This window comes from Drosophila ficusphila, unplaced genomic scaffold (assembly GCF_018152265.1).
Source record: "Drosophila ficusphila isolate 14025-0441.05 unplaced genomic scaffold, ASM1815226v1 contig_607, whole genome shotgun sequence".
Taxonomy (NCBI): domain Eukaryota; kingdom Metazoa; phylum Arthropoda; class Insecta; order Diptera; family Drosophilidae; genus Drosophila; species Drosophila ficusphila.
In genome coordinates this window covers 3,383,834-3,401,846 of record NW_025064537.1, presented here as the reverse complement: position 1 = coordinate 3,401,846, position 18,013 = coordinate 3,383,834, and the positions used below count along the sequence as shown (strand labels likewise).

General features: G+C 44.1%; 1 protein-coding gene across 2 annotated transcripts in view; it reads right to left on the bottom strand.

Moving 5' to 3' along the window:
* LOC108094373 (cytohesin-1) overlaps positions 1-18,013 on the bottom strand; it is a 35,400-nt gene that overhangs the window by 1,755 nt on the left and 15,632 nt on the right. The window contains exons 2-8 of one of the 2 annotated variants that reach the window (XM_043208631.1): positions 7,634-8,939; positions 5,141-5,271; positions 2,535-2,635; positions 1,363-1,462; positions 1,113-1,287; positions 292-497; positions 10-223 (exon numbers count right to left, since the gene is read on the bottom strand). In XM_043208631.1, coding sequence (XP_043064566.1) covers positions 10-223; positions 292-497; positions 1,113-1,287; positions 1,363-1,462; positions 2,535-2,635; positions 5,141-5,271; positions 7,634-8,857 — 2,151 coding nt within the window. In that variant the 5' untranslated portion in view covers positions 8,858-8,939. The remainder of the gene's footprint in view (positions 1-9; positions 224-291; positions 498-1,112; positions 1,288-1,362; positions 1,463-2,534; positions 2,636-5,140; positions 5,272-7,633; positions 8,940-18,013) is intronic. The other variant, XM_043208632.1, reaches the window with a different exon arrangement.

The following is an 18,013-nucleotide window of genomic DNA, read 5'->3' as shown; positions in this document are numbered from 1 at the left end:
AGTACTCACCTTTCCCTCGGAGTCAGTCTTGCAGGCCTTGATGATGTCAGCACCGCCAGTGGCGAACAGCTCAAAGCAGTGCGGTTTGCTGCGATCGTGGATCTCGCGCACCGATATGTTCTCCAGGGGGATAATGCCGCGCGGCTCCTTATCGGTGGTGTATTCAAAATAGTATAGGCAATTGTCGTTCAAAATGAACCAACGTCGTTTCCACGATTTGTATCTTCAGCAAAATAAAATGCATTCGTTAGCTAGACAGCAGAGAATTTAAGGGCTAAATGATCAACTTACCTGCCGCCTTGCTTCCACAGCCAGCCCTCCTTGTCGGGATTGAAGAAGGTGTGCATCAGATCATTGCCGTCGTCCTGGGGTATTTTGAATGGCTCCGTTCGAATGGACTCGTAGAGGGACTCCAGCAGGCCGCGGGGCAAATCTCCGCCGTTGTTGATGCCACGATTCATCGAGATGAACTGCTCAACGGTGGGTTTGTCTTTAACCTGTCAAAATCAAAGCGAAATCAAGGATTAGCATATAGATCACAAAACGACATAATAACGCCCCAACAAGGAAAGAACGAATAAGGCATAAAGAATGTTTGTCTGCATATGAAATCTCTTTTAATTAGCTGCTTCTGTGCTCATCGTTCTCAAAATGCAAAGCAAAATTCAGTAGTGTTTGTGTTGCACTTTTCACTTATTTATAGTCGCACCATCAATTGGTAATTGCTTAAAGTTCGTTCGGAGGAAAGCCCAAGACTTTGGGGCACACAGAGAATGTGAAGGCGAAATGCGGAAGTAAATAGCTATGTTCTCAAATAAGAATTCAATTTCACAGTTGAAGGACAGACCGGGGCACGCGTCGTGCATTTTTCTTTGGTTCTTTCTTTTTTTTTTTGGTTTTGGCATGAGCAACAGCTTCCTGCTGCCCCGCAACATCCGGTTGAAAAAACGGGATGCTAAATAACCCGAAGTTCATGCCAAAACACAAAATTAGCAAACTGTTTCAAACATGTTACGTCAATGGAGGTTTTATATAAAATAAACTATAAACTATAAAGCCAATGCATTGAGTTTTTATTATTTAATTTAACAGCTTTCAACTTTAGTACTTACCGATGGATTGTGCAGCGATGTATTGAGCATTATAATGGCGAAGCTGAGCACGTAGCACGTGTCCGTGTTGGTGAATATATCCGGATTGAGTTGGCAATAGCGCTGTGCGAAAGTCTCCATCATGCGATCGATCTTTTGCGCCTCGCCGGGCAAGCGAAACGACCACAGAAATTGTCTGTGAAAGTGAAAAGCGGGGAGGGGAAAGTGTCATTAGCGATAGTGGTAATTGCGAGTGGGTGGGGGGACCTACCTGAGGGCCTGCACTAGAATGAGATTGGTGAAATCGTGGAGCGCCACAAAGGCCTTCAGCACATCCTCATTAAAATCGTTCTTTTCGCCGAGGTAATCGCCTGGAAGAGAAAAACCATTAAAATGTATGTTTTCGGTGCGTATAATTGATTTTTATACCCTTGCAGAGCAAAAGGGTATTATAATTTCAGTCAGAAGTTTGCAACGCAGTGAAGGAGACACCTCAGACCCCATAAAGTATATATATTCTTGATCAGCATCACGATCAGAATCCAAATATGCATGTACGTCTGTCCGTCTGTCCGTCTGTCCGTCTGTCCGTCTGTCCATCTGTCCGTCTGTCCGTCTGTCCGTCTGTCCGTTTCCGCGCAAACTAGTCTCTCAGTTTTGAAGCTATCTGGATGAAACTTTCCCAAAAGGTGTGTAGTTATTGCACGCAGTATATAAGTCGGAACGAGCCGGATCGGCCGACTATATCGGATAGCTCCCATATGAGAGAATGAAATAAAAAATTCTCACGCCGTTGTTTTTGATCAGATCGACTTGAATTCTTCAAGATGGCGTTTTCTAACTGTTATTGAATTTCGGATTAAATTTGATCAAAATCGGATAACACTATCATATAGCTGCCATAGGAGAGATTGAAAATTATATATAGAATTAACGGAAATAAATTGATAACATCGTTGTTTTTTATCCCACGAGCATGATTTTTTGAATATCAAGTTTTTTAACAACGTTAATATTGGAAAAAAGTTTCATAACAATCGGTCATCTATATCTTATAGCTGCCATAGGAAAGATCGAAAAATCTATATAGAAATAATGGAAATAAAATTATAATATCGTTATTTTTCATCAGACAAGTATGATTTTTGGAATATAGAGTTTTCTTACGACTCTTGAATTACGAATTAAATTTGATCAAAATCGGACACCTATATCGTATAGCTTCCATATGATCTATAGTCAAAAATATGGAAAATGAATAGAAAAATCGTCTTAGATTCGATGTTGTCTAGCCTTTATGCGTTTTGTTCGACATATTTGATGACTGCAAGGGTATATAAGCTTCGGCTTGCCGAAGCTAGCTTCCTTTCTTGTTTTGTCTTTCTTTTGGCGAAGGCCATAAAAGCAAGGTCAATTTAATGACTTCTGGCTATTTTAACTTACCAATGGCCGTTTTATTCAGTCCCTCGCCCTTATAGAGGAAATGCGCCACATCCTGGGGATCGTGACGAAGCAGTCTGTTCTCTACGAGATATTCAATGCCTGAAACAAAAAGTAGTGAACGTTTAGTAAAAGAATATTCTGATAAGCAATCCGGACTTTTTAATCTTTGGAAATGCTCCCGGCAACACAAGCCATCAACATAGAACAAGAAGCAAATCGAGTCACATAATGTACCCATATATAAATGCATGCATTTGAAGCCAGCGACCCGCAACAAAACCAAAGCAATCTCAATAAAGAAGAAATAGGGAAAATCAAAGCAGAACAAAGAGGGAGCGCCCCACTATAACGATGTCATTATTTGCCAATCAATGAAGAAGCTCAACCACTTGCGATAAAAGCTGGCGAAACGCGAGCAAAACACACGCAAACCAACAGAAACCCATCTAGAATTATTAAAAGTAAACAAAAATGTATCAGAATAAATAGTAACGAATTGCCATGACCGAAGCCTCTGCCACCGCCCGCCAGGTGGCGCCACAACAGTGTCAGGCGTTTCGCAGATTGGATTTTCAGATAGAAGTCAAGTCAAGAATGACATGGGGAAAACTCCAATAACGCAAATGATGTCGATAATGACAAATCAGGATGGAAAAGTGGGTGGTGCAAGGGCTGGGTGGACTGAGGTCCTTAGCCGCATAAGTCCGCTCCTGTTTTCCCGCCGAGATTATCCAAGCTGCTAGTCAGAAAGTTTTGCGTGACTTCGGAAGCTTCACGCGCGATTAACGTCGCCTAGTTGGAGGCGCCCACTCCCTCCCCCAATCCGAACCTCGCACAATCCCCCACTGCGGGGGCATCGTTTGAGCGTTATGGATGGCACATTTGTGTGCCATTAATTTGAGTGTTCGTGTGTGGATCTGTTTGCGTATATTGCTGATAATCGGACGATAAAGCGACAAATGACGGCGACACCACAACCTCCACCACCACAGAAGGCTCCTCCAATCCTCCGCTGATGCCACCCCGTGGCACATTGTCGTGCGGAAGTTTTTTAATAAGCGACGACAAAACATCTCGTCTCTGGCCGGGATTCGATTGGGCTTTTGTTATTCCGCCATCTATGGCACATAGACACTCCCACATCCACTTTGGATTAGCATTTTTATTGTGCGCCCTACAGATATCCGGAATGCCGGGCAGGATGTGCTGGCTTTTTGCTGGAAGCTGCGTGGCCTAATTTTGACTTGTCGACGTTAATTTATGGCCAAGAGAGGTTGACGTAAATATTTGATTGGCTTTAAACGAGTCGGGCCACGGAAAACAGCGGGGTTTGCGGAATGCGCGGAGATATGGAGGGGAAATTGAGATGTTTGAGACATGGGTAGCAGGAAAACATGTTGACATGTGGGTCACCGATGTAGGTGCTCCAAAGTGTTATCAATATTTGATGTGCCTTGCAGAATGAATTTTAAATATAGCTGGGCTGTACGTTTAGCTTCCTCCCTTCCCTTTAAAAACGAAAATATTTGTGCTTACATTCCAAAATATAAGTATATATCATTCAACCTTTACAATTTCAGGAGAACGTTTATTTAAAGACTTCTTGGAACAGGAATAATATCTAAAGGGCCTGTCGCATACGTAAAAGTAATTATCGCTCGCTCTCTAGATCGAGATCTCTAAATGATTTTAATGAGGTGAATGATGCACCCATTTGTGTATTTATCTGGTATGTACTCTTCGTACCCCGAATTACTCTTTCCCTGGGTTTGTCTTTCAGCACGATGCCCCTAGGCATCCTCCCCTGTCAAGTTCTCGGTAATATTGCGACATTGACATTTCCATTAAATTAAACACTTGAGCATTCTAGGGGTGCATCGTATTTGAGGGACGAGGAGGGAGGCGCACACGCACGTACTTCAGATGTCAACGAACCGTCAAATTTGTCAGCATTTTAAGATAGTGAACGAACTGTAGCCCTCACCCACATAGACAATCCCCATCCCTCGAAATCCTTCGCATCCTTCACACTGCAATCGCTTCACTTTTGTCGGACTGATTGCGATATTAATTTAATTATCATTGGAAGGACGTGTTCGCGAGTCGCTCCCTTCCACCCCGAATTCTGCATTGTAATTTCGCTTTCTGGCGCCGAGGCACGCTCCTCGGATTCGGGAGATGTGTATACAACCTCTGCCACACCATGTTTGTGGTGTCGTCTGTGCCCCTCTCACCAGCCCATCAGCCCAATTATAAAGCATTTTGTCTGACTTCATTGTCGTCGCTTCGGGGTGTCGCCCGCTGTCATTGGAAATTCATTTAAATAGTCGCATCTGCAAAGTTTACATTTCACGACTTTGAGCGACACTCCCTTCCTGATTGCCAAATAAGCTGTTCTGGAGCAGGGGATTTCGTCTGATTATATGGGAAGGCCCCTCCAATTGCACTGAGCTCTGGAGCAATTCACATTTGCATATTGATTCGCACTGAGTCACCAGGAAATTACAGCCGCCATCGAACAATAACTTTTCGAGGGCTGGAAGGGAAAACCCGCATCCCCATTCGGAGGCATTTTAAACGCCTTTATTCCCAATTATTCACTCACCTTTTTCGGATCCATATTGAACTTCTTGCGGCCAATGGACATCTGCTTGTCCTTATTGGAATGCTTGCAGTCTTCGGGCACGTCGAGCGCCTCCATTTCCGAGACAACCTCGCCCAACTCATCTTTGATTTGCTGAAACGAGAAATTCAGAAACGGAAAGGTTACTCACTTGCTGCACTCTGCTGCGAATTTAAAAATAGGTTGAGGAAGTGCCTGCAACAAGTGTGGCTATAAATACGAATGCAAACACAGGTTGCACTCGACGGTTCACAGTTAATGGAAAAAGTTCACTTCAACTGACTGCTGTTAAAACTGCGTTCTATATTTGCGAAGAAAAAGCCATAAATTCTATGCAAAGACACAGTTGACAGTCGAGTAATTTGCATTTCCTCAGTGCCGTGTCGCCTGCGGACTGGCGCCAGAAACCACAAGCAACGACAGAGACTCACTCGAAAGCATTTTAAAATTTGTCCGTTTAGTGCTAAAAATACCGAGCTGGGGAAAATAGAGCAGAGCAATAAAACTCAATGCAAAGCTGATTTAATTGAATTAACGAACTACCTGACACTGAACCGGAGACGTCGCCTCTGGACACTGATCCCCAAGAAGTGGGCATGGCCGAAGAGGAGGCGGGGGACCCTCAAGGGTCACTCCGAAGAACAAGAATGTCAATTCGATGTGGTGCTCGGAGAAGCGGAACGAGCGAGGCCGAAGAGAAGTGTGTGCGGAAAGTATCTTGTATCTGCGAGCTACTACACTGATGGGTTGACGCATGAATGACGAGAGGCCCACGAGACCGGAACATATCAATTGCCCCGTACTCATTCGCAGCCCCTTCCCCCGGCGAGTGACCTTCTGACTCGCGGGAGCGGAGTGAAGGGGCGGCAGCGAAGGGAGAAATGTTAATTAAGCGTCATAAAATACAATTGACAAATTGTCCCACTGCTGTAATAGCCTACACGCATATGATTCTTAATTCATGCAGTTGCTTAGATCGTTGAGATTCCCGATGAGATCACTGGGACCTTCACTCGGGCCTAACGAAATTGAAATTCTCATTGAACGCGGATTCGATGAGCAAACTTATTTATGCCCCCGTCAGTGACTTGTCAGAATATAGATCCCCCAACGGTGCCAATGCTTATATTCCATTGACATTGAATGAGTTTGAGGAATTTTAATTCTCAGTGCGTGCCACATACCATTTTTTTAGAATGATTCTTTGAACATCATGATGATGACTTTACAAACATTCAGATCAGTAAATAAAGAAAAGTAGTTACACAAAACTTACTCTTTGGAATTTGATTACTATCCATATTCTGATTTATGCTACAAACATTTTCCCCGCATTCATCATAATTTATTTTTGAATATTTTACTCAGCTCAAACTAAAATATTGATAATTTTATGACTCAATTTCCTTCGGCAACAGTCTCCCAGGCTTTAAAGACCATTAATTTTCATTACCCATATTCCACACCGCTTCCGTTGCCCCTTCAATTCCCATAAAACACAATCCTTAAATAAACTTTTGGGCAAAGAAATTATGTAAATTTCCATAGGTCCAATCGATACAACGATCAACAAACCAGTGATACCCCGAAGCTACCAAGCTACGCCCCATAAAACCATAGAAAAATACATAAAACCCAATGAAAACTTTTAACGATGAACAGGTTCTCAGTCCAGTGGTCGGCTAAAAGCGACAATGATTACAAAGCCCAGGTGGACACGGCTTATTGAAGGAAAGAGCGACTGCCGGGGAGACAAAGTTAATGAGCGTCAAACTTAAAAATAAACCCGAAGCGGGCTGGAATCTTTGAGATACAGCGACAGGTAAAAGTGACTTGCCGACGAGTGTGAAAACATGCCGCTTGGAAGTTCCGCAGAAGCAGCAACAAGTGCCGCGAGTGGAGGGAACCGGTTCCCCAATGCAAATTCTTCGAATCGCAGGGAAGTTAAACACAAATGATGGGGTCTCCGTATCCAACGGAATCGAATACAAATTGATTGTCATATGAAATGGCAAAACAAGGTGCCAAAAGCAAAAGACAATGAAAGCCCCAAATTTATTTTGCTCAGAATCGTCCACAGGGTTTCACCAGAAATTCAACTTAAGACGAAATTTGTTTAAATTTAGAAATTAATAATAAGACAAACTTTACGATGTGGAGTTTTTACGGCTCAAATGAATAGCCAAATTTACCCAAAACTAAATTTGTTTGTGGTTTTCTTTAATTAAACGTTGTTCCTTGGGAATTTTCAGAGCAACATCCCAATTTACTAAGGTTGGTTGGAAATAAGAGCTGAATCTTGAACTTCAACGTTCTCAACTTCAACCTCCTTTGGTTTGATTTCCTTTTACACCTCGATTATGTACTAGACGGGTAAATGAACATGTAACCAACATGTACAGCACCATAATCTCTACTGAGGAATGTGTGGAATGCAGTTGCTGTCCCTCCTCCCCTCCATTTCCCCGCTGCATACCTTTCCTGGCCGCCTGAGGATCACCAGGCTGCCACTCTGCTCCGCGTTGCTGCGGTTTCGCTCGAGCAGCGTGCGGCAACTCTCGCAGAGATTCGATTGCTGGCTGCTCCGCTTGCTGCTGCCATTGCTGCTGCTGCTGCTGTGGTTGTTGTTGTTGTTGTTGTGGTTCATACTACTGTCGTTGTTGTTGTTGTGGCTGATCGAGTTTCGCTCGGATTCGCTCTGCGAGTTGGAGCTGTCGTCGATGAAGCGCAGATCGCCGGCATCGGGTGTCAGCGGTGAACTCAGTCCCGAGCTCGGATCCGTTTCCAGTTGCAGTCCGGGATTGTCCATTCCCATGCCAAGACCCGCTTCCGGCTCGCAGTCCTCCACATCGAGCATGCAGCCCAGGGAGCTGGAGCGCGTCTTGCGCGGCGATCTCCTCGCGATGATCTCCCCCTTCTCGTTCAGGAGCAGCTCCACGGGCCGGGACACAATCAGCGTCCTGGTGGTCGTCGTCGTGGTGGTGTGCTTGAACTCCGTGCGCCGGCTGAAGAGCTCCGTGTTGGGCTCCTCGCAGGGTAGGCGCGTCAGCTGGGTGACCCTGTGGGTCACGTCGCTGCAGCTCACCGTCTCGGTGCTCAGCGATGGACTCGCTGGTTCGGGAGGAGGACTGCCGGCTGAGGGAGTGGCGGGCGAGGGACTGGCGGGCGGCGGGCTGTCCGGCGTCAGGTTCGTGACGTTGTAGGTGGCCACGCTGGTGTAGGGCGCCAGCGAGGGGGAGCGCGGCTTGGCGGGCGGCTTCAGCGAGACCTTCGGTGTAGGAGTGGGCGTGGCCAGGGGGGTGGGCTCCTTGCTCTGTTCGCTCTTCGCGAGCAGGTTGCAGAAGCAGCGGGTGCAAACGCTGGACAGGCTGCTCCCGCTGCTGCTGCCCGTCTCCACCAGGCGACGGCGATCGTCCTTCCCTCCGGCGGAGGAAACATTCAAGGGGTTGATGTAGAAGGTGCTGTTGCTCCGCCTGCTCGCCGGCGATCCTGCCGTGGAGAATCCCACGCCCACTCCGACATTCACGCCACCGCCTACAGCACTCGAGGAGAGGTCGAAGCAGCTGCGCTGCAACTGCTGCTTGCTGCCGAAGCTGCCACTGCCTCCCAAGCCGGAGGAGCCCTTCTTGTTCTTCGGCTGGCGGCGCAGCGAGGAGAACCAGTTGCTGATGCTGGGGCGCTTCTGCTGCAGCGAGGCCATCCTTCTGGTCAATTGCTCGCTTCCGGGCAAACGGGTTTCGGATCGGGGCAGTCAGACGCACCCCTCCATGTCCGCTGGCTCACTGAAAGTGGGAGAGTCTTAGTTCGGGGGATCCCTAGGCCGCAGCCTCTTGTGGCGGGCAATTTACAAGTACAAAGCGGCGTCTTCTGGGCGAGATCTTTTGTAACCCGTAAATTAATTTGCTAATTAGGGCTGTCGTCGCCCAGCGCAGAGTGCAGTGCGGAGAAACCCTAGAAAGCGCCGAGGAGGAAGTGCCAGGACGGCACAACCTCAGAATTGAGTTTGTCTGGCGTCGCAGCATTTTTCGGGTTTCCCATGCCAGCGAACGGGGACACAAAACGAATTACGCTAATGGCCTGCAGGTTAACAAGGTGACGGCGTTCCCTAATCCCAGGACACGAAGACACAGACGCGACGAAGAAAAGGACACTTCCGTGTGTGATTTGTCGACTTGCGACTTAAAGCCTTGAATCAACAGAGAACCCAGCCCACGAACTCTGTTCAGGATCGGAATAAGGGATAAGGAATAAGGGATACGAGATATGGGATATGGGAGCTGGGATCTGGGAACGGGAGCGCTTCTGCTGCGGACGCACATCCATTCCTTTGTCTTGTGATTTATTGGGACTTCTTTCTGGTCCCTTTTGCACTTGCTGTCTAATGATTGCTGTGTGCATTATTTTCAATTCGGGCAAACAGGAAGGAAGTCAGCACGATAAAGCCCGGGAATTGTTTTTGGGGAGCAGGCGACAGAAATCTAATTGGGGTCGGTGTTCTGGGCTCTTGCAAACACGAGAAATTCACTCAAGCATATGCAAAAGTTAAGCGAGACGAAGATTTCGGTGAATTTATGACATTTTTGGGGTTTTCGGAGTGAGCAATACTGCAGACGATTATGAAGAACCGAGGAGTAAAATATTTACCCAAAAGCAAAGTAAAGAAATGTTCCCCAAGGGAGGGTTCTTTTTTAACTAAATGTCACAGGAAAGTCATGTCAAATCCTCAAAGTTTAATAAAATTTGCCAATGCAAACGAGTCAAACGTCAAGAATTTCATTCCATCCCTTTGAAACTTTGAGCTAAGCCAATTTCACTTGAACCCTAAAATATCCTCGGATGTCAATAAAGGTCGCTATATTTAGCTGAAATCACTCGAGAATTCGCTTTGATTTTTAATGAATAACCCGATAACGCGTTCCTCATCGCTCCCAATTAGCAAGGTCTTTCCAGTTTCCAGCAGCAATATTTACTTTAATCAATGTCAAATAGCCCGGGTTGCCGACCTGAGAACGAGGCGAACCGCTCTCTAATGGCCCATCAAGGACCTGAGAACTGAGCGAATGACAAAGTCCCCCGGGGAAACTTCTGCCGCAGCAACAATTGCCCAAGTTTTGGCCTTGTCACGCCCACACATTAGGCAGTCCAAATGAAGTCTTTGAAAGAGTTTTTGGCATCCTTTTTACGGCGCCTACGTGATTGGATTGCGCAATTGGCGAACATTCAAATGGATTGCATTTAATATGGTTCCCGCTCGGGAGCCTATGGAGATGGGTCGTTCAGAAGCGCTCCTTATATAAAACAGCCGAAGAGAAGGCAAACACGGCGAGGCGGCGACCACATAAAAGGCGCGGCCAGCTTCGTTGGCCAAGTTGAAAAACATTGGGCCAAAGACAAACACTGGCGGGGCAAGTGAGGCGAGATGGGCGGGGAGAACACACAGGTGAATGCCACAGGCACTCGGGGAGAAGAGGAACAGACCGAAGAAGGAAAATAAGTAAAATGAAATTAAATTTGTAAACAAACTATCAATCAAACCGAACGAAGCCGACACTCACACACGGAGTCGCAGTCAAATGAGTGAAGAACACAGGCAAACAAAAGACGGGAGATAAAAACAGATCCCACAGATATAGATACAGATACAGCGGAGCGGAGACCACTCGAAGTGGCCCATCAAATCTGTGATTGTGATTGCTACCTGTGCCGTGGGCAGGAAATGCGCTTTGACTATGGAAATGTAATGGCGTGTAGGACGTAACCCTTGCCTGCCTGAGTTTTCCCAAAGTCTTAGCACGTGATGAATGGGGAAAGGAGAATAAAAGACTCCGACACACAGTAGCCACAGAAACGGGGCGTGTCTTGCGCCATTTATCTTGACAATTTAATCTACACTTTACACTTTGCAGCCACACAATTGAAATTGTTGCTGTGGCGAACGCCCTTTGCTCGCCAACGCGCTCTCTTAACCCTTTTGTCTGCGATTGGCAAGGCGACTACGCTCTGAGCCCGACGAAAACCAATTAGAAAATCAGACACATAAACAATGCCCTAGACCGAAATACAGCTCGTATAAAGGGCAGATAATGCAGAAGGTACCATCTGGGACTTGGGCGAGCGGAAAGGAGGAAGACCTTTATTGTCGACCTCGTCTGGGTGGATTCGGGTTTTCCCATAAGTGACTTTTACTTTCCGCCAGCAAAATGCAATTAAACGCCAGCTTTCCTCTCTCTGTCTGCCATTGCGACAGTTTTCCCTTCTTTTTTGTCCCAGCATTAATGTATCTACGTATCTCGACTCGGGTCAATGGCTCTCGTTGATGGAAAGTGTGAACACTTTGGCTGCAATTGTTATTGATTGTCTGTGTAAAACACGCTAAGAGGATTTTCCAATTCGCTACAGCGGAAACTAAGAGTCTGAGCTTTGTCTGCCCAGGGGAAAAAAGTGAAATTAGAATAATATTTAGGGGATATGACTTCACTTTCTTGTCGGGAAGCCTTTTAAAGACTTTCCGTTTTCGAAGCTCATTATTATCTCTTCGAAGACAAAGGCACTAAAAACTAAAAGCTATTTCGCTAATGATCAAAACTTGTCCATAGCTCATAAAAACACGCAAAAAGAAATCTAAAATGCCGTATAAAACAAAAAACACTTTACAATAGCCGATGCTGAGTATAGTATAACCTCGCCATATGTAGGATATACTCGTGTATTTTATTTTTTTGTAGTCTCGGTTTGCGTATAGTTGCGTCATTTTGCTAAATCGAGAAAGATGCAAATTCGGGCTGCCATGAGGGAGAAGGGGAAGTAGTGCTCGCATTAGTTTCCAATTTTTTATTTTCTGATTGTTTTTGCCACATAAATGGCAGGCAATCCGGAGGCAGCAGCTGGAATTAGGAGCGTAAGGATGAAGAGCGGCACAAATAGAAGCAAAACCAAACAAAATAAAGGCAAAACAAATAGATAATAATAAACAAACACGTCTGGGCTGCCTTGGCATCCATAAACGTAATGAGCAATGTCCATAGAGATACAGATGGAAATATTTATACTCGTATTACGTGGAGTCTAGTCGGCCGTCCCTGGGGCAACAAACAGCAGTAGCAGCTGGACCTCCCGTTTCAATATTTTATTTACCATATATTTGGTATTTGTTTATGATATGTAGAATGGCATTTGGTCATTTTTTATGCTCAAGTCGCAAATGGTGAAAGACTTCGTCTACCCTTGCCCGGCGTGATTTATTTTGTTTCCATTCGGGTTTTCGTTTTGAAAAATCACATGTCCAACACTGAGCAACATCTGTGCTTAGATAGCCGATTTGAAACTAATGGAAAAAACAATGATACAGAAAACTACGAAAATATTGATCCTGGTTAAAGTTAATTAACTCTCGAAGCCCCAAGGCCTAAAGCACCAGCTAATAATCAAAACCACTTTGAACTAATAGGAGCACACCCATGTAGGCATATAAGTAAATACCTTTTCCCCATAAATCTAATTCTCCCCGCTATATTTCCCTGCTCGGTGAACCATCAAAAACGCAAGTTCGTTGGCCCACTTCAGCCGCCGCACAACAAACAACAATGTCCGCCAACAGAATATCTAAAATAAATGTGTTTTTAATTAAATGCCTTTTGTTTCTACTCAGAACACAGGAGACAGAAGACAGCAGAAAGCCGGACAGAAGGTGAGTCGAAGAAAGGCAGAATCGGAGATGCGGGAACGTGTTTCTACAGCCCTGTAAGAAAATATACCTGAACCTCCGACTTTGTTTCTACTCCCACATAAACGACATGCCAGCCCCCTTTGGTTAATTCTTTTTTGGCAGGCATTTCCCACAGCTCATTAGAATGCCGCCTGGACTGCGACCGTGTATTTTCCAATGTAATTAGAGAGTATTGTAGCTATGTGGCACTGGCACAAAAAAGTTGGCGACGCCAGCTCGACGCTAAGAAAACAACAGAAATTTATACTTTGCTCACACGTTTAGAAGGAATTTCTGCTGTTTACTAAAATGTTAGTTACACGCGCTCTGCATACTAAACACTTGCGCCCCCACACAGACAGTCAGGCACTCAGATACTCAGACAGAGATACAGATACATTGTGTATTGCGAGGTTCTCTGTGGATCCACGAGGTAGCAACAGGTGCGCCTACTTTTACGGCGGTTCCCAAACAACAACAAGGCTTTTACGCAGCTCAGTCGGCTTGTGGCATCGTATTTTACCGATGTTTATTGATTGGCTTTTCCGCCTCTGTTTACTGGCGTCAATTTGCTAATTGTGCATTTCGCTTTCGGCCTCAATTTGCCGGCTAGTTGTTATATCTGGCGGATACGTTCTAGCTCTGCTCGGCTTGGATTACTTTTACTTTTGTGCAACAGCGATTCGCACTGGAACGCTTTTCGGGTCAAGGTGAGAGGGCTCGTTGTCTACGCATTGGAAATTCAATTTCCCCAATTGACTGACAGTTTGCTAGTTGAATGCGAATTTGATGGATGGATTGATTGACTGATGCGAGCAGAATGACATGGAGCAACATCAAAGCAAATTGCATAGAGACGAATTCAATTTATGAAATTATTTCTGATTTATTCCGCTCCCCAACTCAGTCACGCTGCAAAGTTTTCCAACGTAACTGGAACTCGAAATGGAATTTTTAAGTTTTCCTCGTAAGCTATGTTTCTTGCCCTTTTTTGGCACAAAACTTTCTGCAGTCCGTGAAAAACTTTCCGTTAGCTGCCAGCAAAACTAATTAGCAAATGAACTCCAAGCACAGGCGACTTCAATTAACCAAAAACATAAACCCACACACCAGGGCTAACCAAATCTTTATCTAGAGCAGGCACAGACTTTATTAGGCCTAAACGATTGTATATTAATAATTCGATCAACCGGTTCTGCGAATGTTTAGTTGAAAAGGGTGTTAAACGTATTTAACATTCAAAATTATTGAAATACCAAAACCAGTTTAACGAACCAAAAATGCTATAAGATACGCGCAACCTAAGTAATTTTTCTTGTTTCAGGGTGAGATTGTTTCAAAGAATTAGCATTGAAGCGAGCTTTAAAAACAACGTAATTTCATTTGATTAACCATAGCCCAAAGTCCAAAGGCGATAGCAAGTTTCAGTGCCTTTGTTGCCCCACACTGAGTACAACATTTAAATGAAGAAAACTCAGATAAAACATTAGCTTTGCAATACGCCAGCGGATATGAATTTTTGTGTACTATCGTAGCTGGGAATTTCACTAGAACCAGCGCTGTTTTCATATAAAAAGTTACAGATAAAACTCTGGATTTCCCAAACAAATGGGCACTGCGGGATTAAAATGCATAAGCAATGCTTATCTAAATTGTTCAAGAGAAGCATTTGGTATTTTGTTTTTAAATAATTTTTAAACCATTTTTAAGATCCATTATTTTATTCTTTATCCAAAAAAAACTGAAATACTGGGAAGGCAATTTAAGGAATATGTACATTTGCTATGCAAATTCCCGCTGAGTCAAGTGGTTTGCAGAAGCGCAACCCTTGTAGAGCTACGCAAGCCGGCATTCCAGAGTAACAAAAAATAGAAAACATCGGAACTCCATGCGTTGTTTTGGGCAAACACTTTCCATTTTTGCATTTGAAAGTGATGCCAAGACGGAGCGGCGAGACACGGCAAGGACCACATAATCGCAGTCTGGTCTCCGCTTCTCCTTTCCTTGGCCTTTTCCCCCGCCATCGAGACGTGAGTTGTCTGCGAATGCTGTTGGCCGACGTGATTTGAACGCGCAAAAGACATCCGCACTGGGTTTCTTCCCTCTATCAGCAGCAGCTCGCCCCTTTGTCGCCACGTCTCTGCTTGAACCGCTGGCACTTTCGTTTTATTCTCGGTTCTTTTGTCTGACTCGCTGTCTGTTGCTTCCTAAAAATGTTCATCTACACAATGTTTTTTGGCTGCTGCTCGCCGAGATAGACACGCGCGTCTTTTGCTTACTTTTATTCCCGGCTTGTTTATAAATTGGGAATTTTATGGCTGCTTGGCTGGGCAAGCCCAAAACACGAAACACACAAAGTCCATTGCCTTTTCCAAGTCAACATATGTGCGTTCGCTGCAGGTCCTTGAAAATAGCTGTCGACACGCCTTCTCGGTTTTCCTCTAGGTCTTCTGCTTTGTGGCGTGTTAATAACTGAAATGCATTCTTAAGTTGTTCTCGAAATTGCGTCGCAGATACTTTTGTATCTTTGTTTATGCATCCCAGGCACATCTCGGATAGATTTTCTCGATTTCCTAGCCAGGCAGTTCAACTTTTGACAGCTCGTTACGCTTGCATTCGATTCCGAACGGTTCGCTTTCCTTCGCCTCGGATATTTATTTTTATACACTGCGCTGACATATGTTTCGGATTCGAAAACACATTTAGTGTGTCAGAGATTATTATGGCCTGTAGGAGTCGGACTGGGACAGCAGACCCGAGAGGCTAGTTTTCCTGCGGGAAATCGCGTTAGATAACGATTCCGGCAGCCAGTTGGTCTGGGCCATTCCCGTCCCTGTCCTGTTATATCTAATCGGAGAGATAGCATATGGATTGGGGTATCCAAATCATTCAGCATATTGGCGCATGATAGATGATCAGAGCCAGCCCAAACCAAAACAAATGCCTCGAGGTCATTCGAGTGATTCGATTGGCAAGAGTAAGCACTTGAACATTAAATAGCCAGATATTTCACAAATGACTCATGACAGATTCTGCGTTGAGTGAAATTCCAATGCCTTGGCCCAGACATTGTTCAACTCTTCTCTTAATTAATATTAATATGCTTGAGCAGCCACAGCAGACGCTCCCAAAATGTCTTTCTTTCTTTATTAATTTCGTTTGATTTTCAAGAACACTACGTGTGGAAACATCCAAAATTTCACTTTGACTTAATAAACATAAATATTGTTAATTTTTGTTGTGGTACGCTTTGACACGAGATTTTGGCGAGCGTTTCCCTCTGTTTTATTTCTGTGTTTTTTCCGTTTCATTTTCGTTTGTTTATTTTATTGACAAATGCTAGCAAAACTCGTGCGCGGCAATCTCCCAATGTGTATCAAATAAATAAATAAAGATGATCTACCGCCTAGCTAAAATGTTGCAAAAACATTTACTTAAGATGTTTTTGCTTAAAAAATGTCTTTAATTTGCCTAATTTGCACGCCCACAGATAAATAAACATTCCGAGACCGACTGATCATCGTACAGTCCGTTTCGCTACTGTATCTCAGTTACGATTTGTGTTTTTATTTAAATCGATTTAATGTAAACTTAATTAAATAAATAAATACAAATTAAAAATACAACTGGATGAAGTATAATTTAAGGTTATTTATATTTGACCTATTGGATGGAAACGGCTTTACAAATCTGAACCGAAGTGTCGCGATACACAATCTACCCACAAAAACCGCATGTGGGAATCAAGAGTCAACAATGCAAAGTATACTGACTAAAGTAGCACAAATTAATTTGCGCGCAATTCTATTTTCCCACGTGTTTTCAGATCATTTTTAAACATTACTAGTTCTGGACAGTTTTTGGCACATTTAAGGGGTTGAATTCAACCCACTCAACAGAACTCAGAGTTTATCTGGCCCCACATAAAAGCTTGGACAGGTCATAAAATGTTTTGTGGAACTAATTTATGTGTTTTACTAGACTAAGTTTTTTTGTGTATACTCCAAGATCTGCGGTTGGAGGAGGTGTAGATACTTAAGCATCTACTGGATTAACGCCACTTTAAAGCTGCTGCGACATAAATTACAATTCTCGAAACCCTCTCAGCGTAACAAAAAATATAGCATTTCTCTAAATTGAATTTTATTCGCCCAGGTTGGCTCTATTTTTAAAGAGGAAATAAAAACAAAGAGTGAGCATCTAAATAGAAATGTCCGCCCGGTCTGGCAGAGTTCTTGGACCCCAACTATTTTCTCCCATCGGATTCCTAATGCATATTTGTGTTTTAAATTGAGTTAGCAATTGCCTGCTTGGGAGTGTTTGTGTACTCAGCCATTCAGTTAGCAGGTTTAGCAGGTAAAAGGCACTTTACATTTCGCTCTTTTGTTATTATTTACATTCGGAGACCAGCAAAAAAAGAATATGTAAGCTACATTAGAAGGAAAATGAAATTTCTAGTTTAAGATTGGCAGAACAAGAAACAACTTATATTTAGTTTACGCAAGAGAATTAATATAGACTTCAACATTGATAATCTTCTCCATAAAAAAGTCCGGAGTTAATTAGGAAAATGCGATAAATACTTTTCCTAAGAATTGGCTCTTTCTCCCTTTGAGTAAATATATTCCTTTGATCCTAAGGTTGTTGCCTCAGTCACAATAGGACTTTTCTTTTATTTTCTGTGCTGGCTTCGAACTTGCTTCAGTTCCACAAGCATTTGTTCATCCTCTCTGTGGCTTAATGGCAAACCATTTACAGTGATACTTATAAATCGAGGACTTTCAGAGTGAAAAGCGTGGCGTTTAGCGAGACGCTGGAAGTCCTTCACAAAACCCTTGACACACAAAACCGCGCTTCTGAGGCGGTGCACTAAAAGCCTCCTCAAACTGCTCCAGATTCTTCTTCATCGGACCCCCTGGCAATAGCCACGAGTTTGCTTTCTCCGCTACAATTTTATAGTATTTTGCATTTCTATCGAGGCAAGATTGGTGCGGGTGAATCAACAATTGGAGTGATTCATACGCGGACTATTAATGAGAGGAGCCATACGTGTTCGCACTGCCAAGAGTTCAAATCGAATGGGTGACTTTAATGGAAGTGTCGCAATTGTATGCAAAATGAAACTACAAGACAAAAGGCAATTGCCAGGGT